General features: G+C 41.1%; 1 protein-coding gene across 4 annotated transcripts in view; it reads left to right on the plus strand.

Moving 5' to 3' along the window:
* LRRC8D (leucine rich repeat containing 8 VRAC subunit D) overlaps positions 1-24,279 on the plus strand; it is a 52,404-nt gene extending 28,125 nt beyond the window's left edge. For all 4 annotated transcript variants that reach the window (XM_059854196.1, XM_059854200.1, XM_059854198.1 and 1 more), the window contains one exon: positions 18,601-24,279. In XM_059854196.1, the coding sequence (XP_059710179.1) occupies positions 18,603-21,164 (2,562 nt within the window). In that variant the 5' untranslated portion in view covers positions 18,601-18,602 and the 3' untranslated portion in view covers positions 21,165-24,279. The remainder of the gene's footprint in view (positions 1-18,600) is intronic.
* The last annotated feature ends 2,310 nt before the right edge of the window (positions 24,280-26,589 follow it).

Genomic DNA, 26,589 nt, shown 5'->3' on the forward strand with positions numbered 1-26,589 from the left:
ATGGAGACAGTTCAACCCGTTATGGTCCTCTGCTACTCCCTAGCTCCTTCCAAGTGCTGTCTCTCATTCCCTCTCTCAGCAGCAGCAGAGTAGTCCATGAGGACTGCTGTGCCCCTCAGGGACTCCTGTCCTGACACGTTACTGCTCTGTGATATTGCAAAACTAAATGAATTAAGAACTGACTAACTGATGTTTGAAAGTTAGTCACTTGTGATGAATCATTGTCAAATGAGAATGCTTCTAGAAATGTTGCTTTAAGGATTGAGGTGAGGGCATATACCATTGACCCTTTTCCTCAAGTAGCTAGAGACAAGGGCAGGATCTGTACTGATAGAGTTGGCAGGCCATATCCCACTAGGCACTGTGGTAAACAAGGACAAAGCAGCTTGGACACTGGAATTGGCACAGCCTGGTGAGCTACCACAATCAGAGGTGCAATTTCATATAATCTGTGATATCATGGGGCTTGCAGGTGTTGCACTTCAGTGTAGTGACAGAATGGGAGCTTGGGGAGAAGACTGCTTGGGGTACAGTGAGTCAACAACTGGATGTGGCTGCTGTCTTGCAGGGCAGCAAAGGAGTATAACTGGGTGTAGGAGGGGCAATGGGAGAAGGAAGGTGAATCGTGTACAGTTCTGAGATCAAGAGGTGCCTGTTGAAAGTGGGAGTGAGTTCACCTAAGAGGAGATACTTGAAGGCTGACTGGTGTTCCACAGGGCGAGCCTGAAAGGCTCATTCTGTTGCTGTGTTTGTTGTTTCTTGATAGATAAGTGGAGCAACATAATAATTGGTGGGAAACACCTTCTGAGGGAGAGCATGCTGGAGGCTAAAATGCAAACAGAAACAGGCATGATGTAGAACTGGTGGCTGGGAGCTGCAATCAGGCAATTGGAAATAAGTGCATTTGTAATGGTGAGAGAGCGTAAGTGCTTGAACAAACAAATAACAGAGGAAAGTGGTGGACTCCACCCGAAATGTTCCCAGAGCTGAAAGATTTTCTGAAGGTGTCCTCTGTGCTAAATACAGGAATTACTGAGAGTAGTGGTACGTGATGTCAGACTGACTTCAGTAAGTCATAGATGGGACTGTACAAACCTGCAAACCAAACTGTTCTTCACACGTGCTGCATAGTTTGCTGGCCCCTCTGCTAGAAAGTGTGTGTGTGTGTGTGTGTGTGTGTGTGTGTGTGTATATATGTGTATATATATATATATATATATATATAGCATATGTGTGTGTGTACTTCAGGAGAGGCATATACATGGGTGGTGCCTCTTGCCTCTTGGTGCGAGATACGTGGCTCCTTTGTTAAATATTTCAAGAGCAACTGAAAGAACTGGAATCCACAAGTGGTGACCAAGAGTTTCCTAACCATACATATGGTTCTTCCTGGACTCATGCTGGGAAACATGAATGCATTTCCACTCTGCTTATGCTAGGAAATAAATGCTGTCTGCAGGATGGACTAACTTGTGTGTAGTGCTGTCTGAATGCCTTTCTGTCTGGAACTGACCTTTCTTGCATATTGCTAGTTTTGGAATCTTTGTGCTGCTCTTCTCTTGCAAAGCAGCAGCTTAGGTCTTTCTGCCCCTCTTCTTCAAGGAGCATCTAAAGGAGGGTTGAGGAAAAGTAGAACGAAATGGAGTAAGTGCAGCAGCAGGCTCACAAGCAATGAGTTTGAGTAATGTTTGGGTGAGGGGGTTGGGTGTGGGGTTTTTTTTCTTATTTAAAGTGGACAGTTAATTTCTGAAACTCACTGCTACACGATACCATTATGGATAAGAATTGATAGGATTCTAAGAAAGATTAGACACCCAGGAAATTATTTAATTTAATTATAAATCTATATGATTCTGTTCTGGGCTTATGAAACAGTTGATAATAGTGGGGTCTAATGTGGTGGACTGATTATTGTATAGCTGTTTACTAGGAAACTTCTTTTGCTGTATCTGTTTCTAGCTACTTTCACAACAGGAACTGGTGATTCAGAGTTCTGTTTCTAAATTTAATATGAGAAGGAGCATAATTCAGGCTGAAGGAACACTGAGGGTGTGTGTATGAAGGGGAGGTGGTGATAAAGGGAGAACGCACCCTGTGTGCTAAAATGTGTCATTGTGCCTCTGATTGCAGGGCTTACATGCTGATACACAAACAGAATATGCATGGATCAGAGTAGCAAACTGCTTTTTGAACACTCAGCTTTTCACTGATGACAGTTGTACAGTATTTTTCTGTTGTATTAATGTAATTGATCTGCAGGGAAAATGAAGTGTCTTTGAGGATTGATACCATCAGAAGTGGAGAGGGAAGTGGAGCAAGGAGATTTAAGTTATGGAAAGAAGGTTTAGCTGTGTTTTTGTCAGGCAAAAGTCATCCATTTCATTTGTAATTACCTCTTGACACTTGTGTTGGAGAAAGCTTCTCTGTGTTCTTAAATGAAGAGTTACAAATGCTGTAAGTTTCATTACTTTTTTTCTTTTTCCTTTTTTCCCTTCCCAAGGTTATATATAGGTGAGACAGGCACACCCAGAACTTTATTTGGTGTGACAGTTGTGTCTGGTAAATACAAGTGGCCAGAAACTATTGATGGGAAGGTGCAGGTACAGGCATAATGACTGTGAGGGTTGTTTCACTGTTGCTTCCCTTTGATGGTTTCCAAGCCCTGGGGTAGCTGCTCAGCACTGTTAGCAGTGTATGCCTCAGTGTGCTCTTGAGATGTCACTTGAAGAGCAGAGAGCTCCTCTGTGTTTGTCACTGTGTCCACACAGAAACACATGTTCATGATCAAAGAAAGAAGGTCAGCTCTGCACGGGTCTTGCAACCCACGTCTGTCCACCACCCAAGTCCTGGTGGAAAGCGATCTGCAGGATTATAGAACAAGAACATGAGAAAAATGGTGATGTAGTTAAAGTTTTAAAACTTGACCAGGTTCAAAAGATGAAGCACTTTAGCATTGCTGTCCCTGTAAATGGGAATGTTCTTTTATTGTCATGCCATTTGTGGCCCAAAAATGGGGACCAGTGAGCAGGCTTTCTTTGAAGTTCTTTGCAAGGATAAAAGGAACACGTCAGTCCTACCTCTACAGGCTGCCCTTCTAGCTTAATGTAGCACTAATCTGGCAAAGAATCAAGTAAGGATACTGGCCTGTGAACAGAGGAGAACATGAAGTTATAGATGCTATGAATTGGCTCTTAAGAGCTGCATCAAGAAACACAGTGAATTGTGATATTTTGTGGCTTTTGTATGACTGCCATATTTTTCCCTGCATGCAGTCATTCCAACACAAGTAAAATTCTTTGTTGTAGAAAAGCTAAATATTTTTGAATGCTGAGTCTGAAACACAGATGATATACTGCAGCAAAAGACTCTCATGGGATGTTTTTACGAGATGGCTTTTATTTGTTAAATGAGTTTTCAGTAGTTCCTCAGTACATGCTATTGTATTGTTTGTGTGATGTCTTACAGTGTCACTGGTCTGATCTGGACTGTGATGACTGAATAAATTGCATCATTTGCTGACTGTGGAAAGATGGCTTGATCTGTAAGACACATTTGTGTATATGTGCATTTTGTAACGTAATTGTAATCATAAATTAAAGATGTTCAGTTAATGCCAAGTACAAGCTGTATTCATAACTTGCTGCTCTTGTCTACCCACAGGAGTTCCAAGAGTCAGAGGGTATCATAGAGGAAACTGAAACTGCTTTTGTACTTTCAGGAGGGGAAGGTAATGAAATAAGTTATGTTGTCTAAGCCAGCTTGAAAATGGAGACTTTTAAGTGGTCTTTGGGCTTCTATCAAGTAGCATGCTGCTGGCATTTAGGTTTTGTGCATTAGAGGAAATAAAACACTAGAAATCCCTTGGCTTTTATCTACAGAGAAATAGCTATACTTTGCTGCTGTGTTTTGGCCATGTTGGGTTTTGGCACAGTTATGGGAATTTATAATTTTATGTCCTGTGGGTTTTCAGTGCCTTTGAATTACTAAGAAGTAGTAGTTTGCCGGGAAGTGGTTGGTGAGATGGTGTTACAGTTGGCAGGGAGACCTTCTCTAGGAGGTGGAGGATCAGGCCCTGTAGTGTCTTGTGGCTTTGACAGTGACAGATGTCACAGAGGAGGACTGGAGAAAGCTACAGTAGCTGGCTGTGGTGTTGTGATGTGGTTGATAGCTCCTTGCTAATCCTTGCCTTGGATGATAGAGGTGTAGACCTTGTAATTAAAAAGCTCAAGTGCAAGTCTCACTGGGAAAAGTTGAATATTTTGTGTTAATATGATTATGCTTTTGCTTATTGCTAAAAAACTTCTGATTTTGAGACTGTTAGACTGAAGATTTATTGAGATCTCTGTTCAAATTGCAGCTATTCACAAACAGCAACTTAGAGGCAAGAAATCATTTCATGTAAGTTAATTTCAAGTGGTGCCATCGTCACATTTATTTTTTTTCAAACTGAAGGCAATAAAGATTCTCTAATAAATGAGTCATAATAGCATTATTACTCTTATTTATATAACTTCAGATCTTGTAGTCTAATCCTGTTGGCCTTTACCTCCATGACTGTTTTAATTTTTGATGGGGATTTTGTTTCTGTTTTAAACCACTTCATGATTACTCATTTCATACAGTCAGTTGTTTCTCCCCACTTTAGGGGTAGAAATAAAATTTTATTTACATCTTGCTTCTTGTAATTTGACAGAGCAAGAGGCAGTGAATATGGCTGGCTTCAGCAAGTGACTGTGCAGAGCACTAAGAAGCCCTATATCCAGACCAGCTGTGTGTGGAAAACTTGGCTAAACTGTCAAAGGAAGAGTTTCAGTAACTGGAGAGAAATGGTTTTATTTGCGAATTGCACACCTGCATGGAAATACCAAAATACCACAGTACTTTGTATCTTTCAATAATACATTTGTTCAGTCACTTTTCATAGTAGAGTTGCATGGTCAGGAATAATTCCAACACACTGACAATACTTAAAAACTTTTTTTAGGATGACTTTACTTTGTGATTATCCTGAGGTCAAAGTGTTGCTAATGTAGAGAATAAAAGATTTATTCCAATTTCTAGCCCATGGCAGAAACTTAGATTCTTCCTCTTCATAACTGGTCAGTCTTGAAACTCTGCCTTCCTCAAACACTCTGCTGTATGAAATCTGATGCAATTCAATGGAATTTTTGGGCCATAATCCTTTTGAAACAGGATGACGCACTGTGTAACGCGGTAAGGCTTTGCAATAGATTAGGGAATTGAACCTTTTATGCACTATAAATATTAAGTCCTAGCAGAGTCTAAGTCAAAAAAAATCACTTTTTGTTTGTTTGTTTGTGTCAGTTTGAAGAAACTGACCAAGACGCAGGAGCTGCACATGCAAGGGGCATGGAACATCCAATTCAAGTATTGTGGAAGATAGTGAGTGGCATCTGAGGCTTGGCACAATGAGACAGTGTGTCCTTGCTGAGTCAGGAGCAGAATTGTCATAGTGCTCTGTCTCATACAGAACGCTTTAACCCAACAGGAGCTCTGCCACTCACAGTAGAGCAGGCAGCACAATAAGCTATTAGCCATGTTTCAAGACTAGGCTGCAACAACAGTGCCTGCTTATGTGTGGTGAGCAAGGATCCAGATTTGGTATTGTGATCCAGGGCTTTGTCACAGTGAGCATGGACTGTGTCCGTATGCAAGAATTTAGAGCTCACAGCAGTAGCACAACACCTGCCTTTTTAGAGTCACCATTTTGGGTCTTACCTGCTAGGTCAGTTGGTGCTCTGTGTGGATGTCCCAAGCTTTGTGATGGGGTAGAGGACAGTACTTCATCTGGCCTTCTAAAGCAAATCTGTTCTTGGGAAATTAAAACCAGTGCAGGGTTAAAGGAATAATTTACTTAAATTTTCATTAATCCGAAGTTGCTTGGTGGTTTTATGTCTAAGAGAAAGGGTTTTTCTTTTAACCTTTGAGGAACTTGAAACTGAGATTAGAATTGCTGTTTAGTCTAAAAGGGAACAAAAACTATAGCTGCGTTCTGGGTCATGATAAAATTTTCGTTATTTAAAAAAAAATGTACTTCAGGCATGATTTGGCAGGGAGAACTCTTGGTCAAAGACAGGCTGTTACAAAACTTTATCTTAGATGAATGGTTTCAGTCTGTCCATGACAAATCCTAAACTCTTGGCTGATGGCTGATGGATATGTAGTCATATGTATATTATTGCTGTACACCCACATGCACAGGCAGTTGTCCAAGTGTGTGATGAGATAACAAGAAAATGTAAATAAAGTGGTTGGCTAGTTGTCCTAATGTTCTTGAGTAGATCCTTGTGAAAATAATGCCAGTCAGACTTACAAATAGGTCTGTATGGGAGATGACTTGTGTTCAGCAATAACGTGATACAGGTCACTGTGTGGGAAATTGTGGCCATTTTGTGTTTTATTTTGTGTTGAGTCAACAACCTGAAATGCAAACCAGGAGCTGAAATAATCCCTGCTGTCCCTGGTAGTTGCAGGATGTCTCCAGGCTACCCTGTTCTGGGAGGGGTGTTTGCAGGCCCCTGCCACCTGATCACTGTGAGTGCCTGGAGATCTCTGCGTGCCTGGGAGGAGAACCCTGTAGTTGTTCACTCTCTCACCACCACCACTGCACCAAACTGGTGTTTTCTGGTGGTGTTACAAGACAGAAACTCGTTTGCTCCATTGTCCCTGCTTTGTGCATAGGTGATGCCTAGTCCATCACATATGCCTATGGAAATACTGCTGCATGTGTTGCTAAGAGTTTGCCTTGAGAAAAGTTCTTGTTCTGCTCAGGACACCAGGGCAGTCAGGGGGCTGGATTGCATCTCTTTCTGAAAGCCTTGCATTATGCTTGATGGAAGTCACAATGAGAGCCAGGATGCTGAAATCACTGATGTACTTGTACAAGCTCAGATGTTCCATTTCCACTTTTGTTTTGAGATCTTGGCATGTTGGTGGAAGGGCTAGAAGGTGATTTAGAAGGTAAGGACCCTTTTTCTGGTCAGTATGATGTAGTGCTGTGTCCTGAACTTGCCTTGCTGGTTATTCATGCTTGCACAGAAATCTCCTGGGGACCTGGCTGGGGCCTGCTGAAGGATGTGAAAATGGCTTACAGCAGCAACAACAAAACCTGATTGTTTTGTTTTCCTCCAGTTAGAAGGCACTCTTTTATTTCTGTGGCAGCTGGGGAGCAGCTATTGTGCTACCCTTAAGTGATGTGAAACTTGCTAAACCGAGTTCAAGTGGAGAGCACCTGGGATAAGGGGAACCTTCCTGCCAAATAAAATAAAAAAGCTGCCTCTGCACTGATTTTCTGATGTCACTATCCAAGCAGATTTTGGCTGTAAAAGTCAGACAGTGACATGCTCCATGGGTGAAGGTGGCTGCCGAAAACTTTATTGCAAGTGTGTGTGGAAGCCTGGAGTAATCATGGAAAAGTAGTGAGTGCTGGAGCAGGAGTGGTATTGTCTGTAAATGAGGTTGAGTAAATGTCTCCTTTCTGTATTTTTATTTTACTTGAAGTGTACACTCAGCTTTATTATCTATTTTAAGATGAATGTGACTGGGAAGGAAAGCTTCATTGTCCATTTCACTGGAAAGGTAGGTTTCAAGAGCTGTTACATTTAGTGCCTTACTTTTGAGATAGCATCATCCTCAAACCAATGGGAAGGAGTATAGCTAAGTGTATAGGAATGCTGTAATTGTAAAGGGATTTATTGGGACGTAATGTTAAGCTTTCTCAAAGATTGCAGTGCATTAAAACGTTAAATTTGATTATACTTTAATCAGGCTGTTATCCCCCTTTTTTATCTTTTTCTGGAAGCCTGAGGGAGTTTGGTTTTTTGCTTTGAATGTTACAGCCACAAACACTTATCATTGCCTAACAAATAATCACTTTTAGATTGTGAGCCTTCAGGGGCAAGGGTTGTCTGCCCACTCCCTGCTGGAGGGCCCTCAGTGCAGAGGTTACAATTCCAGCTGGAGCATTTGAGTCAAATCATAGTATAAATTTAGCAATAGTAAATATTTAAATTGGAGGTTGTATGGATCTGTTAGTGCTGGTGAATGGCACCAAGCAATACAATGGAACCTTACTGAATGTTTTTGGAGAGTTGAAGGCTTGCTTGTTAGAGCAAGAATGCTGCAATTACTGGTAGGACAGCAAGTCTTGGAACATTCTTTCTTGTCTTAAGGCAATGTTTTGAATGGTGTTTTGAGAAAATAAAGCATAAAAAGGAAGGAGGTGATCTGAACTCATCAGCAAAATTTCAAAAGAGCCCCCAAAAATGTGTTGCAGCGCAATTTCTTTTTATGTCAAAGTACTGAAGTACACACCCTGAACCAAACAATTATGGGACTAGATGGACTAAGCAAATAGCTTATCTCTTACAGAAAGCAGCTTAAGTTTAGAGGAGGAAAAAGAATTATAGTAAACTTAAATAAATCCCTTTGAGGATAAATGCTGCTTCAGCTGCAGGCATTTTTCCTGGCATGAAACCACTGGAGGTTCAGCTATTGGAAGCTTGGCAGGAATGTGGTAACATTAATAACTCATCCTTCATCTGCTGATCAGAGTTTTATGTGAGAAGTCATCCTTGTTACCCATCTGGCAGGATGTCTGAGGTGTAGAAGATCTCTGTGTGTGATAAAGAGCAGGTAGGGTTGGCAGCAGGCTGTCAGCTGTGTGCTGCCTGCCCTGGGTCCGGGCAGACAACGTGCTGGGGGGTGGCAGGGGCTGCTTGGCTGGGACCTCCAGTAGTTTCTGTGACAGGGCCTTACAGCTGGACCTTGGCTTGAGTGAGGAACTATCCCCTTCTCCCTGGGGATCAAAGAAGCTGTGTGACATTTAAGTAGGAACAAAGTTAAACTGTTGTCCCATAGAGAGTGGAGAGACTGTGTATTTGAAAATTGAGGGTCAGCCTATTAATTGAGATGTAAACTAGCATTTTAATTTTTTCATCAAAGCAGCAGAGTGGGTAAAAGGAAAGATGGACTTTGAGTGTGTTTTTTCATATCCTGATTCTCAGCTGCATTTAATGCACGTTCCTACTGCTCTTGCTACAGAAAAGCTCTTGGCAGAAACAGAGGAACTCTGATGTGTGAGTAGGAGGCTTGTGTTTGCATGTAGCTTCTTGTGTCACTGGGCACTTTTTTGTGTGGATGCTTATGTGTCATTTGCTTTTGTTATTTTAAGTTTTTAATTTAAGTATGACCTTTCCTAGTTTGCTTTTAGCTAATGGATATAAAGAAAGTGCCACTGCAGATATTTGAAAATACAGTAGCTTGTATGTATGCAAATCTTTATGAAACTTCTGTTCAACATGTAACCCAGTGAGAGTCACTGTGTTTGCAGGCTGAAGAGATGAACCGGCTAAGATAGGGAACAATGGAGCCTGTTCTTTAGTTAAAGGAACTTTTTGTCTGTTCTTGGCGCTGGATCTCCATGAGGATGCTGTAAGTGTTCCAGTTCAAGGTTGCTCACATGTCCATTGAAGTAAAAGGAAGAAGAAAGTATTAATTGAAAATCATTTACTTCAGTTACTCAGTAAACGTGCTTCCATATGGATGGGAATGCAGTTTAGAAATTAAGTAAAATAAAGCTTTAGTACCATGAGCTAAGGTACTAAGGAGAGTTCATTTTGCTCTGAAGAGGGGCTATTAAAATCTGCAGTAAAGTGAACTTCAGCAACACATTTCCTTCTGTTTGGTAGGCATTCCTCCTTATTCTTCAGGTCCATTTAGGGTATGTAGTTAGAGCTACTAATATATTCTGTAATAAGATTTGTATCTTTACATTCTGTGGTTCAAGATCACCAAACTATCAGCTCCATGTATGTCAGGTTCAAATTCTTACCACTTTGAAGTTGCCCTAGTTCCAAGTGAATTTGGAAGGAGGAGACAGTCAGACTGGCAGTGTGTGTGGCTGTGCATCAGAGAGGAGTATTTTTCAGAGGAATTCCATGAGTTTGAGTGCTGTCTCTATCTGAGATAAAGCAATTTCATGTAACAAGCTTTGTAGCCATGTGGGTTTATTTATGTAAAAGGAAATCTGAATAACTTGGGTGTAAAGCGTTTTTAACTGTTCTGTTTTTCAGATTTCTAAACTAAAAAGGAAATAAAAGTTTGTTTTTTTTTTTACTTTTTTCCTCTTCCAATCCTTTAAATTTATTTTTAATTGTATTGCTGAGTTGTTTTTAATGATAAAAAGCAGCCTCTGGGGACAAGAGTTACCAGATGTGCTTTTATTTTGGTGCAGCTTGCTTTTGCAACTTGATAAATTCCCAAAGTGCTCTGGTTAGTAGATGTGCCAGATGTTTACTGTGTGTTCCTCTACTTCTGATAGTGGTCATGAAAACAACCTCACGGCCTAAAAGATAGGGGAGCAGCAGATTTAGAAATGGCAAAAGGAATAAATATTTACACTTGAGCACAAGCAGCTGTTAGTTTATTGGATGGTGTACTTTCTGATTGCATTGTACATCCATGCCAGTGCAGATTAAATGTGCTTCACTTGTGTCTGCACTTGAGTAAAAGTGCTTGGTGTTAAACTGGGACTCCTGCACACACAAGTTGGGCTGTCTTTTCAAGATTACTGGTCTGGCTGTTTAGGGAATTCTGTGAAATGAGATACAAAGTGTCTGCTCACTGTCTTTTCTCTCTGGCTAGGTGAAACAGAAAATGCTGTTGCCGATTTGGTTACTCAGCCGTGGCTCTGCAACTTTGATCGCTGGGAATGTGCTGCCTCAGATAAAAGGAGGATGAATTGGCATTGCATAAATAAGAGGGGCTGCAGCAGCAGTGTAAGGGTGGGAGTGCATGAGCAGGGTACATCCAGGGTGTATTCTCTGCCTTTCTGTGCCAGGTCCTTGCCACTCTGCTGCAGGATTTCTGTTGTGGCAGCTGTGCCCCTGAAATGCCTGTACATTCATGGACTGTTGCTTACAGGTATGAAGAGCATCTTAAATTGAGTATTCACCCTGCTGGTGTCTCATTAGCCACCTCTTCTGGTTTCTTGGATGTTGCCTTGCTAGGTGGTTTGTTTTGTAACTGTAAAATCACATGTGGTTAACTGACTTCAGCTGGTACACATCTAATCCTGATCTCTTTACCAGAGAGGACCACTCTCTCCAGTCTTGTTTGCTTCTCCCATCTCTTCTCTGCTGCCCTTCATGGTCTCTGACCCTGCTAACCTGTGAGAAGCAAGGATGGAGTGGTGTTGCTGAACATCCAGCTTTGGGTCTCCTTAAGCTTTCTGAAGTATACTGGGCACCTGCTCTGCACTCTGAAGCCTGGGGATAAATGTCAATAAAACCTGAAGCTAGCACTTTTTGTCAAAGCAGCTCTTTTATAAGAGCATGCTCAGTAGTACTGCACTAGGCAAAGTGAGAAGTTATTAATTTTCTGTGCTCTGTAGACACAGAATTTGCGTGCAGCAAATACAGAGCTAATTGTGTTAATAATCTTTGGATGCTTTGGGAAACTACTCAGAAATGTAAAAACGGCTCCTGTTTTGACAGTCATCTTTAAACAGACCTTTCCGGTCATTTACAGCAAGGCAGGAATGAGGTAAGATTTGACAGTTTATTGTTAGGGAAATAATGGCTGCTAATACTGCTTTTTAAATATCACATTGATTACAAAACCATTTGTGTAGGAGTGGTGTATGGCACTAGACCTTCAAAGAACTGGTAAACAAGGAAGATTCAGTGTAAACACTTAAATAGCAGCATCTAAAAGTAGGTTAGAGTGTTACACAACCTGAAAAAGCCCATTTTTGAAGATTTTAAAAAAAGAAAAAAGTTTTTTTAATAGATTTAATTCTTGTAAATGGTATTAATTTGACATTGATTATGTAAAGCATCTAATTTTTGTCTCCAACTTACTGAACCCTAATATTTCTTTCTGCAGTCTAAGAGAAATAAGATTTTGATAATTTTTTGTTTTGCAAGTTACTGTCAGTGAGATTCATGTTGTTCATAAAGGTGATGCTTCCTTAACTGGAGAATGTATTTACAGACTATATCAGAGATAATATGTATTATGTATATAAATATATAGACATGTAGAGAGAGGCATTATATATCCGCTTTAAAGGAAAGTCCAAAATTATAGTTGTGCAGTTTGGGCAGTGGGATGGGGGAGTTGGGGAGATGGGTTAGATGTGGGGGACTTTGTTTGGTTGCTTTTGTTTCTCAAACAATGAGTGTATGAGTTATTATTTAATTAAAAGCTATTATAGAACTTTTGTTTCTTAGTTGAAATGTTTTTCTCTATAGGAAATATCCTTTCTGCTTTGTGTTCATGGCTTTTCCTTATCCAGTCATCATCCATTACAGGGCAGCCATACAAAAATAAACCAAACTATATCTTGCAGATTAATTTCAAATGGGTAGATTTGGTTGCTGTCAGGTGTTTAGGGAAGAAACAGTGAGTGGGAATTCTTGTCATTCTGATTGGGTGGAAAGCAATAATGGAGATCTTTTTCTATGCAGTTTTTTATATTAAATCTGGTTTTGATTTTCCAGAGATAAAAGCACTGATCAGGAAGTATGTGATGACATAAGCCCCATCCTGGTGTTAATGTTCTGCAATCCCTTTCATCACTGTAGTAGCACCAAAAATTTTCCTGTAGTAGAGAAATACTACACAAACACCCATGTTGTGTCTTCCAGTGAAATGTTTCCTGGACTTTTTAGGCAATAGAGACACTCAGCGCACAAATCCGTGCTTAGCTGAATTTTGGGGGTTAGTTTCCAGGCTGGTTCAGAGGAGGAGCTGTAGTCACAGATGTACCTTCAGCTGGTTGTGTAGCTTGAGTGGGCTCAGGTAGAGTACAGCACAATAATCCTTTGGGAAATAAAGCAGCAGAGAGCTAAGTCCTCTTAATCAACCTATGAGGAGCTGCAAACCAGACTAGGGATAGTGGTAGTATTCCCACCTACTTCAGCAGGGCTCTCTCCCTCTATTACTCAATCACAGAGCCTACTGGTGGTCAAACCTTCTGTTTCTTTTAGACTTCTCAACTCAGAAACTGAATAACCAATGCAGGTATGGATGTGTCTGGATGCTCAGAATGCCTAACCTGATTTGTAGACTTTCCTGTATGTCTTTGTGCATTATTTCACAAGGGTCTTGGGGTTCCTTATGCTTGGTTCTGTGGAGAAGAAAAGGGAGGAAAAAAGGATAGTGCCATCTTTTTGACCTTTGCAGGTTGTCCGTGGAACAATTGATACTGGCAGGGTCCTGCCTAACAGGAATCTCATCTTTTTTTCTTATCACATTATGGTCTAATAGTCTGCTTTAATAGGATATTGCAGAAGTAGAAATGGTTGGTGGAAAGAGACAACAAAATATACAGTGGAAATAAATTTAAACTTATGGTCACTTGATCAAAAACAAGCTAGCAAAGCCTTTTAGTTATGGGAAAACTTTTCTTCTCCTTAATTTCCTGTGGGAAGGGAGAAAGCAATTTTGTTCATGGTAGCACTTTTTAGCTAGAAATGTTGAGGTTTTTTTAGGAAATTCTTTACCAGATGCAGTAGCAAGGCGGATTCAAGAATCTTTTTGTTTCCTGAAACAAAGTGGACTTGTTTGGAGTCTTGGGAACCTGAGAGTGAATGAGTATATCATGTGCTACAATTCTCCTTTTATTTGTTTGTTCTGACTTTGAATTTGCTTTAACTTTAAAAATGCTTTTAAGACAGGAGGGCCAGGGAGTTACAGGACAGACAGTTTTTATCTGTAAGTACAGGAAGAAGTAGGATGTAAATAAACATTAGTGACATACCAATCTGCTGCTTCCTTTTCTGCTAACTTCTGTATTTAAGCTAGAGCAGTTTCTTAGGAAATATCCCAAATATGTCCATTTTGTATTTCAGCATTTATAGTCTGAAATGTGTCAGAAATTCACCGGGCTGATTGCATTCTGACCTCTTTCTATTACAGCTTTTGTTAAGACTAAAGAAATTATAATTGGTAAGAAGAATGATTTATTAAATTTGTTGCTACCCTTGCTAATTTGATGTGGACCTATGACAATTCTATTGTCATTGTTAATTTTTTTCTCTTATATTCAGGTTTCACTGTAACTTGTATAAGTGCAAAATAAACTAAGGTTTAATTCTAGAGCCCCAAATCACACTTCTGCACTACTTTCAGAACTTCAGGCTTTTCCACCTAAAATCTTAGAAGGTAGCAAGAAACAGCTGTGCTTAGAACAGTTGCATTTATTTAGACTAAAAAATTTTTATTTGTTTCTGGAGAAAGAATACACCCAGGAGATAGCTAGAAGTGATAGATGGAGCTAAAAGAAGTTGATAATATCCTAGAATGTCATCCATGTTACAGAACTGGAGACAGGGTTTGGGAGGAAAAAATGTTATTTGTTAAAATTAAAGCCTTTATGTAGCTGTGCAGCCCTAAGGATCATACTGCAATACCTTTGAATTAAAAATCTATGCTTATTAAAACTAAACAAAAATGTGCTATTTCAAAAAGGAGTCTATCCTGACATTCAGTATTGGAAATGAGAAAATTTCTCTTCATCACTTTTCTAGTGTGGATCTCTTTGAATCTTGGGTATGTCAAAGCCCCATGTTCTGCTGACCCTCGAGGTCCGTTTGGTGCCTTGTAAGCCCTGAAAAGGGCTGAAAACTCTGTTTTCACATGAGAAATCAGGTATTTTAGCATTTCAGCTGCACAGGACTCTGTTCTTCAGTTTGACCTGTCTGCTTGCAGACGTTTTCTGCATTGGGGTTGTGAGTAGAGCATGCCATGACTGGTTTTGAGGGGAGACCATCTATGGCAGGGCTTTGCAGGCTCTGCCTGCCAGACACAGACTGGCATTTGCATCTTTGTTTTTTCTTTCTTTTTTCCTTACTTCCTTACAGTGTTATCACTGCGGCTTACAATGAAACTCAAAGCCCAATTTGTCACTCTTAAAAGGAGTTGAAAATTAGCAGTGAAAATACTCTCCACCTACTCTAAGTAATGTTCCAGACAATAGGTTTCAAAAGCTTTGAATAGTTTAAATTCAAAAGGAGTAAAGAAAATCCAAACCCATTACCATACTGTACTGTTCTGAGTGCCTCTTAATTGTTTGATTTCTAAGTGTGTGCAGAAATATAATAAAAGTTAACTTCTATGGTTATTAGTTTCGTAAAATCAAACACCAATACATGTTATGATGGATTTAAGAGAAAAAATATCAAATTTATTTGCAGCCTGTCAGAATGTGTCTTATACTGTGTGTAGGTTTATAGTTTTTCATTTTGTTTTTTTAAGACTCAGAACATGAAACATTTTGGACAGGTAAGGAGACAAATCTGTTTTCAGCTCTCAGAACTGATTTTTGCTAGCTAGAAAAAGGTCTGTCTTTTATGAGACAGTGTTAGTAATGCCACAGAGGAGTTTTTTGTTTTATGACTGCTAATCTCTGCCAAAACAGGGGCTCTTCTCTGAGTATCAGTAACTTGAAAGAAAAGATGTGTTCAGAACATTGAATGTGGGACTTCTTGGTGTAAAGCTCCTGTTACACCATGCTGCCTACAGCCTCACAAAGAGGATTACTCAGGCTGTGTTGTGTCTCCTAACCTTTTTGGGACTGATTTTTTTGTGTGCAAGACAGAGGTCTGGTAGAGGTGATTGTTAATTTTTGCTTTTATCGCTGTTCTTTCCAAGTCTTCAGCTGGAGCCTCTTTGTGCTCTGTCATTTCTCTTCCATTATTTCAGTTGTTTAGAGCAGTCATGTCTGCAGTGCCTGGGTTTTCATGCTTTATCCACGTGTTCTCATGGCAGAAGCAAAAAAATCACCTTCTTTCTGTGAAAGGAATTCTGGAGGCCGTGCCCCAAACCGCAGTGAAGTAACTTCCCATGTAATTAGCTAGTGCAAAGTTGAGAGAAAGGCTAGCCCCAGAGGAGCAGGCAGCAGCAGTTACCCTGTTTGCTCCAGCAGGGAGCTGGTTCCTCCTTCCCAGCCTGCTCTCCTGCACCGTGCGTGGCTGCGTGGGCACGGCTGGCCACGTCCTTGTCTGCCTTGGCTTGGTGCTCTCCTGCTGAACGCCCCTGCTGGGCAAGGAGTTCTTGTGGCAGCCAAGGTAGGTGAGAGCACAGTGAAAACAGCGTGGAGATGGAGAGTATGCCTTCCAGAGAGCATCCTAGAAAGAAAAAAAAATCTATTCAGGGGAAGAAGTCATCTCTGCTGTCGCTTTGTGGTTCTCCTGTTCTGGGCAGGTAACAGGCAGCTGGGCCCTAGGAGTTAGTAGGGCCCTTTTATATCAATCTGCTCACATTAGCACAAATGGCTAATGCTGATCAGGTGCACACTGTTATTGTTTCAATGTCAAAGGTAGCAACTCCAGGGCAAGCAGTCATGCTGTGACTCGGTGTAGGTAAAGCACTGGAAGACATTAAAGATGGGAGTTTGTAGCTAATTTCCAAGTAAGGCACTGCGAGGCTTTGATAGCTGGGGTGTGTTACTGGTTGGTGTCCTTCAGCACTTTGTACAGCAGCTGCAGCCCTGGGCAGGTGTTGTGTGGGGGCAGGTTCAGGAACCTGTCAGGAAGGAGGTCCTTGTGGAGCTGGGAGGACTGTAAGACCTCGAAAACTTCTAATGAGGGAGGAGCATTTGACATTCATTTGCCGAAGAAAGTGAGAACTGGAAGCTCCTTCTGCTGGTTCCCTGAGAAACTCAGCCCGAACTTTAAAGTTTTGGCAGCTTTGCCAAGAGCACAGAGATGAGTGCTGCAGTGAGATAAAGTCCTTTCCTCTCTGGCTGTCTCCACCAGATCCTAGGCTTGGTATGCAAGACTGGTAAAAGCTTCTGGGAGGAGTGTGGGAAGGCAGGGGCTGGGTATCTCTCTGCATTGGAGGAGACTCTTTACTACCACAAAGAGCCTCCATTGGAGGCTCTTTACTACCACAGAGCTCATGATCATCATTTGATCATGAGCTCTGTGGTAGTAAAGACAAGTGCTGGCCTTTCCCACAGACTGAGAAGTGGGAGCTGCTTGTAGTGGTGTGGGGAAAGAGGGGTGCTAGTGCATGGCTTTTACTGTATAGGCAATTGCTGGTATTTAAGTTCTGTGTGTAGAAATGTCTGTTATCCAGAAATAATTAAACTATCAAGCTGTATATATGTTGCCTCTGACACTGTCCTTAATGATGTGTAAGGTGCAGGTCTGTATGAATTGTTCTGCTACAAGTTAAAAATAATAAATCTAATGCATCTTACTACTGCCTGCTTTGATCTCCTTGTGCCCTGGTAAGCTGTTCTCCCAAGCAAAGAGAGACAGACTGTGGGATAGTGTACATACTGTCTCCTTCCCAGCTGCATGTGTGCACACAAGCTAGATATTTTTCTTTAGAAATGGCAAATTTGAGTCACACATTCAGCAGTCAAAATGATGATTTTACCACATCCTGCTTGTGCAGGAAGCTTTTTTTTTTTTTTTTTTTTTAAAGCTGATAAGTTGATTCCTCCATATTTTGTCAAAACAAAAAGCAAAGCAAGTTGCTTAAAGCTGCAGAGAGGTTTGGATTCTCCCGTGGTCAGTTTGCTGCTTTCTCAGATGCACATGTTTAAGACAAAGTGAAAGCCTTGCAGTCAGCTCCTATCCTGCCTGTACTAACTGACTTCTTGTGATCACTAGGATGTGATAATATCTGAAAAAATGTTTTCCCTATTATATTAAGAAAGAGTTGTGGGGTTTGTTCTTGGTTAACTGGGTGAAATCAGTTGGGGAGAAAAATGTATACAGTATCAATATTTGGTCCAATCATAGAATAAATGGTTTGGGTGGGAAGGTTCCTAAAAATAGCATCTAGTTCCAACACTCCTGCCCTGGACAGGCATGCCACTCACTAGATCAGGTTGCTCAAGTCCCCATCCAACTGTTTTTTCCTTTAAAACATCCAAGTATATTATAAAGGATTGTGCCAAATGTTCACATAGTGGCTGGAAGGCTTTCACTTGTGCTGCAGTGATACTTAAAAGGGAAAGGAGCAGCCAATCAATCTGATAAGGCATGCAGATGATCAGTAGGAAGGAGTGGAAGATACTGTGTTGTGCTAGATGGAAAGAGAGACCTTGCTGATGACGTAACAAGACCTAAAATGTGCTGTCCAAGTCATGAGCAGACTGCAAAGTATTTAGAGAAATGCTATTCTCTTTAAATGCAAGGTACTACAAAATACTATTAGTACTGGATTTTTTGTGCTCAGACTCAAGCAATCGGTTTTACAGAATTGGATGTTGTGCTCTGTAGTCTGTTGTTACTCTTCCTTTTATTAATATATATCAGCTACAGTATTATACCTTTCAGATATTTCACTTGCACAGAGCAGGCTTCAGTGCTGTGAAGTGGCAAAGATACATAAACATGGTGTGGCCTGAAGTGAGAGGCCTTCTGTTTTACTAAAATACTTCATTGTTTTGGTTCTGGAAAAACTGTTAAGTGAAATGATGGACAATATGTGACAGGCAACAAAACTTAAAAAAAAGCGAAAACTGCTGAGGTTTTATGTCAAGCTGGGATTGTTTTTAAATGGTAAAATTAAATGTCCTCAGTCAACAACAGTGATATTGTTTTTGTTCTCTTGTAGGAATGTTTACCCTTGCAGAAGTTGCATCGCTCAGTGACATCCAGCCAACTTACCGTATCTTGAAACCATGGTGGGATGTATTTATGGATTATCTCGCTGTTGTTATGTTGATGGTCGCCATTTTTGCTGGAACCATGCAGCTGACAAAAGACCAGGTGGTCTGCTTGCCAGTTCTGCAGTCTACTGTAAATTCAAGAGTGCAGCCTGATACAGCAGGGAAGGCTGACTTCACCACTGTTGAAACAACCACTGGTCAAGAAGAAGCATCAATGAGAACTGTTTCCTTTGCCCCTACTGTAACACCTCAAGTTCCTCTGAGCAGAGCTACCTCTTCTCAATATCCACACACTGAATCAGACCAGGAGCTGAAGAAGGAGCAGAAAGATTCCTCAGGCCGTAAAACAAATTTGGATTTTCAGCAGTATGTATTTATTAACCAGATGTGCTATCATTTGGCTCTTCCTTGGTACTCAAAGTATTTTCCCTATCTTGTTCTCATCCATACTATTATTTTGATAGTCAGTAGTAATTTTTGGTTCAAGTATCCCAAGACTTGCTCAAAAATTGAGCATTTTGTGTCTATATTGGGGAAGTGCTTTGAGTCTCCTTGGACTACAAAAGCGTTGTCTGAAACGGCATGTGAGGACTCTGAGGAGAACAAGCAGAGGTTAACTGGTGCCCAGTCCCTGCCCAAGTACGTTTCCACTAGCAGTGATGAAGGAAGCCCAAGCGCTAGCACTCCCATGATAACCAAATCTGGCTTCAAATTTTCAGCCGACAAGCCAATGATCGAGATTCCCAGTGTCACGATTTTAGATAAGAAAGATGGAGAACAAGCCAAGGCGCTGTTTGAGAAAGTCCGGAAGTTCCGGGCTCACGTGGAAGACAGCGATCTGATTTACAAGCTCTATGTTGGCCAGACTGTCATCAAGACTGTCAAGTTCATATTTATTCTCTGCTATACCGCAAACTTTGTCAACACCATCAGTTTCGAACACATCTGCAACCCGAAAGTGGAACACCTGATTGGCTACACACAGTTTGAATGTACACACAACATGGCTTATATGTTGAAGAAGCTGCTTATCAGCTACATTTCCCTCATCTGTGTCTATGGTTTTATCTGCCTCTACACGCTTTTCTGGCTGTTCCGGATACCTTTAAAAGAATACTCTTTTGAGAAGGTCAGAGAAGAGAGCAGCTTCAGCGATATCCCAGATGTCAAAAATGATTTTGCGTTTCTCTTGCACATGGTGGATCAGTATGACCAGCTGTATTCGAAGCGATTTGGTGTCTTTTTGTCAGAGGTAAGCGAGAACAAACTGCGGGGAATTAGTTTAAACCATGAATGGACTTACGAAAAGCTTCGGCAACACGTCTCCCGCAACGCCCAGGACAAGCAGGAGCTGCATCTCTTCATGCTGTCAGGAGTCCCTGATGCAGTGTTTGATCTGACAGATCTGGATGTGTTGAAACTGGAGCTGATTCCTGAAGCGAAAATTACAGCCAAAATTTCCCAGATGACAAATCTTCAGGAGCTTCATCTGTACCACTGCCCTGCGAAGGTCGAGCAGACTGCCTTCAGCTTCCTTCGGGACCACTTGAGATGCCTTCATGTGAAATTCACAGATGTTGCAGAAATTCCTGCGTGGGTGTATTTGCTCAAAACCCTCCGTGAATTGTATTTGATAGGCAATTTGAACTCTGAAAATAATAAAATGATAGGGCTTGAATCTCTTAGAGAGTTGAGACACCTTAAAATTCTCCATGTGAAGAGCAATTTGACCAAAATTCCCCCCAATATCACAGATGTAGCACCACATCTGACAAAACTAGTCATTCATAATGATGGCACTAAGCTTGTGGTACTCAATAGCCTTAAGAAAATGACAAATGTTGCAGAGTTGGAACTGCAGAACTGTGAACTGGAGAGAATTCCCCATGCCATCTTCAGTCTCTCTAACTTACAGGAACTGGATTTAAAGTCAAATAGCATACGCACAATTGAAGAAATTATCAGTTTCCAGCATTTAAAAAGATTGACTTGTTTAAAGCTGTGGCACAATAAAATAGTCAGCATTCCTTCATCCATTACTCACATAAAGAATTTGGAGTCTCTTTACCTCTCCAATAACAAACTTGAAACCTTACCTGCCGCAGTGTTCAGTTTACAGAAACTTCGGTGTTTGGATGTAAGCTACAACTCAATTGCGGTGATTCCAGTGGAAATAGGTTTGCTTCAAAATCTTCAGCATTTTCACATCACAGGAAACAAAGTCGACGTTTTGCCAAAACAGTTGTTTAAATGTGTTAAATTGAGGACTTTGAGTCTGGGACAAAACTGTATTACCTCAATCCCAGATAAAGTAAGTCAGCTGTTGCAGCTGACTTACCTGGAACTGAAGGGAAACTGCTTGGACCGTCTGCCAGCTACACTGGGGCAGTGTCAGCTTCTCAGGAAAAGTGGGCTCGTAGTGGAAGATCACCTCTTTGACACTTTACCCTCAGAAGTTAAAGAGGTGTTAAATCAAGACACAGGCATTCCCTTTGCTAATGGGATTTAGACTGAGGTGAATTGCTCTGGTAGCTGACTTCCGAATGGCAAACAATAAAAAGTATGGCAACTGTGAGATCATGTGTTTTAGAAAGCAGAATTCCTTGGAAGGCAGAATTACTAGCAGGATTAGAAGTGCAACTGAGTGTTCAATGTTTGCAGTGTTTTAAAAGTTCATTTCCAAAATTTTCAAGAGGATAAAGAACCTTAATAATCTCAATTCTTTTTTCCTTAAATTGTTTGTAACTTGGATGCTGCCGCTTTTGAATGTTTACAAATTTGCTTGCCTGCTTAAAGTAAATGATTAAATTGATGACCTTTTCTTACTATGCAAGTTATTCCTTAAGGTCTGGTTTTACTTTAGTGCATTTTATGGGGAGACAGACCAAGGCTAAATGTTGTATGTGGTATGGGCCTAACAGCACTTGAAACACAGGTTGAATTGTGTTGTTAGTGTTTACCTATCCTCGGCAAATAAAACCAGTTTGGCTGTGATTTGAACTGCACCAGAACCACCATTTTCCTGCATTAAGGCATGTGGTTTCATAGAATCATTTAGGTTGGCAAAGACCTGTAAGACCATCGAGTCCAACCATTAACCTAACACTGCCAGGTCCTCCATGTCCCTAATCACCATGTCTGTGCTTTTGTTGAATGCCTCTGGGGATGGTGATTCCACCACTTCCCTGGGCAGCCTATTCCAATGTTTGACCACTCTTTCAGTGAAAAAATTTTTCCTAATGTTCTGTCTCAGCACAACTTGTGTCTTTTTTGTGCTATTGCTTGTTACCTGGGAGAAAAGACTGACCTCCACCTCACCATCCTTTCAGGTAGTTGTAGGGAGCTTTAAGGGTCCCTCCTGTGCCTCATTTTCTCCAGGCTCAACACCCCCAGCTCCCTCAGCCAGTCCTAACAGGACTTGTGTTCCAGACCCTTCGCCAGCTCCACTGCCCTTCTCTGGACACGCTGCAGTACTTCTGTGCTTTGCATTAGGCCAAGTGTGTTTGCCTTCATTCTCCTCAAGGCCTCATGTTTTTGGGTGAGATTCGTTCTCTGGTCCTGTGTGCTAGTCCTTCACCCTGGCAAAGGCCGCTCACCTTCCTGCAGCTGGTCCCCCCTCAGCCTCCACAACGCTCCTCTGTCCCATGCAGCAGTGGGTGGCAAAAGGGAGACTATTGCCACGTGGCTTTCAAGTTGTAGGTAGTTTTGATGTTTGAGCTCTTTTGGAAGGTGACTTTGAAAGCCATTAAACACCAAGTGACTTTACTGTTCATGTTTTCCTCTTCTGAGTTTTTATCTGCAAAACTCAAGGCGTTTTATGAGTTGGTGATTGTTCTGTTTCACCGCCCTCACTTAGGATGTGGGGCGTCATCTCCATTTACTAGCCTAATAACAGACATGAGATCTGCTTTTTCACTCAACCATGATTAAGCTTTATCTTCTATTGTGGTGTCTTCTGCACCTGGACTTTACCATACCCAGCCCAACTAATCTGATGTCTTTGAAGACTTACTCACTGTTAGAAATCCTAACTGTGTGCCAGATAAGTCATCCAATAAAGAAAAAGCAGACAGCAGTGAGCTTGGGTTTGGTTTTTGTTGGTTTTGTTTTGGTTTTTTTTTTTTTTTTGGCCCTTTTGGTGGTGTTTTTTTAACTGAGTTTGCATTGCCAGAACCTTTAGAGAAATATAATCCATTAAATCTGCAAAATCATCAGTTGTAAATCTCAGTCATTTACATTCCGTGTGTGCAGAAAAGAAGTACTATGCTGGGAGATGATTGCATGATTACTCATGGTTTAAACACAATTCCCTATTGTAGTGTGGTCAGGACTGAACTAGTCTGTAGTGCAAGGGACTGTTCTTCTCACACAGAAATCCTCATGCACAGTGATTTTGACTGTAACTTCACCAGAGCTGCCCAGACATACACCACTATTAACGAGCGGATAGTTTAGGCCTAGAGGCATTGAGCAGGCAGGAACATTTCAAGTACTGCTCTTAGAAGTTTTGCATATTTTATTGTTAATAATTTACTGTTAGTCATGCTGGGAGGACTGTTCTCAGCTGTAGGTAGCAGTCTCTGAATACCTACCTGCGCCACATGTTTATGTATCTCAGAAGACCAGTTTATGAATAGTGGTTTTCCTATTTCTCATGGGGATACAGTCTGTTTTCCACTAGCCAGCAGGTAGTAAACTTGGGATGTTGACAGTTTTGCAACACCAAGTCACAGGTTAGGCAGAGTACTTGGAGTTACTGATCTGTTCTCCACTGGGAAACTTAGTGCAAATCCTCAGTTTCTTTTATTTTAAGTAGAAGTTAAGGCTGCAGCGGACTTTTCTTTTTTTTAAGAAACTCTTTCATTTGTTTATTTTTTGCACATAGATCACTTTAAAATTGCTGGACTATTGACTCTTTAGAAAAACTGTGGACTATACTATTGGTGTATGCTTTGTATTTGGTGTTGACTGTCATTTCAGTTTCCAAGAAATTGTGTGTAGGAGGGAGGAGGAGTTGGAGGATGACAAAATGATTAAAATATTTTAAAAATAGTTCTACTTTTAGTCTTCCCCCCCCCCCCTTTTTAATAGCAGAGTCGCACAGAATGTGGCTGTGTATTGATCTAGTTTTTAAAAGTTGTTTTTGGTGTTTCTGATTCTTCTGCTGGCCCTACTGATGTTCAAAAAATAAACCCATGTCTAATTCATATGACTATGGTATACTAAAAAAATAAACCCATGTCCACTTAATGAGTATGTTATACATAGCTTAGACCACTGTTTTGACTAGTTAGTAGCCAACTGTACGTCTTTAGACAATTTCCTCCAAAATAAGTGTATGTTAAAATTAACATACTTCTAACACTTGCTTAGCATAAACTCCATTCTTGTTTTTAAGAGATCTTTCTCAGAGTGGGGAGGACCTTCCCAGCACCCCCATGTCACCTCCCCCCAGTCCTTCCTCCTCTTTGTGACTGTTTATAATGTTCCTGTTTCCTGCGTGTCAACTGACACAGTTTTGCTTTAAAGTCTTGGAAGTTCATCTCTTTTCCATGTAAGGCATGTGAAATATATTTTGCATTTCTATTTGATTTAATAAATAAGATGTTTATATCTTCCTCTAATCTACTTTTTTAATGGGTGAAAAGTGTGTTTGCATAGTAAAAGCTCTGATTTCAAGTACCTCATGCTGAACTTGTTCTGTGCTGCCTGTATTCTAAGAAGTATGAAGAGGTATGAGTTGCTGCTCCCAGTAAATCCTGTAGGTATGTTTCTATCTAGAATGCAGTACTTCGGATTTTTTTTCACGTACCCAATCTAAATTACCTACCTAAATGTTTTTATGTGGCTATCAAATTGTGCAGAACACATGTATGGCCCTGGAAGAAAAACCTATGTTTGTTCAAATGAGACGAAGTAGGAAATTGCCCATTCTGTTTGCTTCTGCCACTGTAACTTGTTTTGGTGAAGATCCTTTAGTTTTCCAATAAATTGACGTTTTGGAAACTGCTTCCAATGATGGAAACTGAACGATGGCATTTCTGGGCAGGCATGAAGCCTCTTGGTGTAAGGGAAGATGCTGACACTCGTGAAAGGCTCTCTGCTTCTACATAAATGGCTTTGCAGTCCTGAGCTGCCCTCTCTGGTAGCAAAGCAGGGTGCCCAGGCACTGTACATCATGTCTGAGTAGGGGGGTCTGCTTTGTGGACTGCATTTTTAATAAAAATCTTACAGAAATAGGTGTATATGTGCTTCCATGGATGTGCAGAGAAATCAGCGCTGTATGGTTCCATGAAAGCAGTGGATTAGATTGTGAGTCCTTTACTTAAAGTCATGTTGAACAATGCAGGTGCTTCTATACCTGTGGTGTTGACTGTCATTCTCATTTCTTACAGGATCTGGCTTTCAGACTTCTCACTTCTCAAGACAGGGATTTGAGCAGGAACCCTGACAGTCCCACGTGTAACTGCTGCAGCTTGTTGTGAACATGACAAATGGGGTTTCTTTTGAGTCTTTGGGTTGCGACCCTGCGAGGCTGCTAAACCTGAGAACAGAAGTCTCAGATTTCTGAGGGATCTCAGTATTGATAGCAGAGCCACAGGGCACGGTGGTGCTGGGCTGAGGGGAGCTCATCTGGGCAGCGGTCACCAGTGTGATGGGATTGTTTTCTATGCAAGAGATGGCCTCAAACCACCATGGCACTGCTTTTCAGTCCAGAGCAAGGAGGGAGGCTAACCATATCCTGTCTATAAGCTGAGGATTTGTTAAGGGAGGTAAAATGTTTGAATGATTGTGAAAAACACAATCATGCAGAAACTCTGTCATGTAGGAAGATTCAAGAGGCAGAGGCAGTCTTATCATTAGCTGCATGGCAGAGATGTGTCATCGTGTTTCTAATGTGTGATCCCAGCACAATTTGATTTAGACAGCAAGTCATCATCAGTCTGGGCAGGACTGGAAGATACCTCAGGATGTCTTTAAGCCTGCCACCCTGCCTCACACAGAAATAAGGTTCCCTAACTCATTACTGCCAGATGTTTGTCAATATTAGAATGGGTTAGACAGTGATGGAAATTCTACCCTCTCTAGGCAAGCTGTTTACTTAATCATTTCTGTGTTGAAGAAACACAGCAAGAGAACTGCTAATACTCTGTTTAAGCCAAACCAAATGGTTAGAAATATATTGACCTATTAGCTTGCAGAAGTACAGCCAAATAGACTATGTGGATATGTTGCATCCCGAGCAGTTTGGGCAGACTGAAGTTTAGGATTCTTTTGAGAAAAGCCCTGAGGGACAGCTTGCATCAGTTCAGTTACAGATACAGTGCAACAGTTCTGTTCTCCAGTGACAGCAGGGCCAACCACAGGGCAGTGCATCCATGACTGGTCTGCCTTGTCTTAGCCTAGAGACTGATGTCCTTGCCCTTGCAAAGCCTGGGTGCTTTGTTTCTTCAGAATGACATTTTATGAAGGCATTTAAATAAAGTTTCTTGAGCAAGTTTGCTGTAGGAACATGCAAGTTGATCCTTACGATTACCAAATTTGAAAGATTTGAGACTAATTCTGCAGTGATTTTGACCCTGGCATTAATCCCTTGCCTCCCTCTGTGAATTGATGAAATTACTGCACAAACTAGTGATTAGCTTACAGCGTTACCCAAATGGTTGGCATTTCAGCACTACAGAAGAGTTCCCAGTTCAGGCTGGCTGCTTGTGCTTATACAGCGTGTTCAGCACTTAAACCAAAGGCATCAAACACTGAGCTTGCAATACCCTGTGGGTTTATGCTGTTACCAATTTCCCAGGACAGCAAATCATTCCCCATGCTGCTCAAGGAAGGGTACGCTGTGTCACTGAGTACAGTTGTTTCTGTAGCAAAATGAGGCTTTAGAATTAAGCTCAGAAACAGATTTTCCAAGCTGATTACAAACACGC

Source organism: Haemorhous mexicanus, chromosome 9 (genome assembly GCF_027477595.1).
Source record: "Haemorhous mexicanus isolate bHaeMex1 chromosome 9, bHaeMex1.pri, whole genome shotgun sequence".
Taxonomy (NCBI): Eukaryota; Metazoa; Chordata; class Aves; order Passeriformes; family Fringillidae; genus Haemorhous; species Haemorhous mexicanus.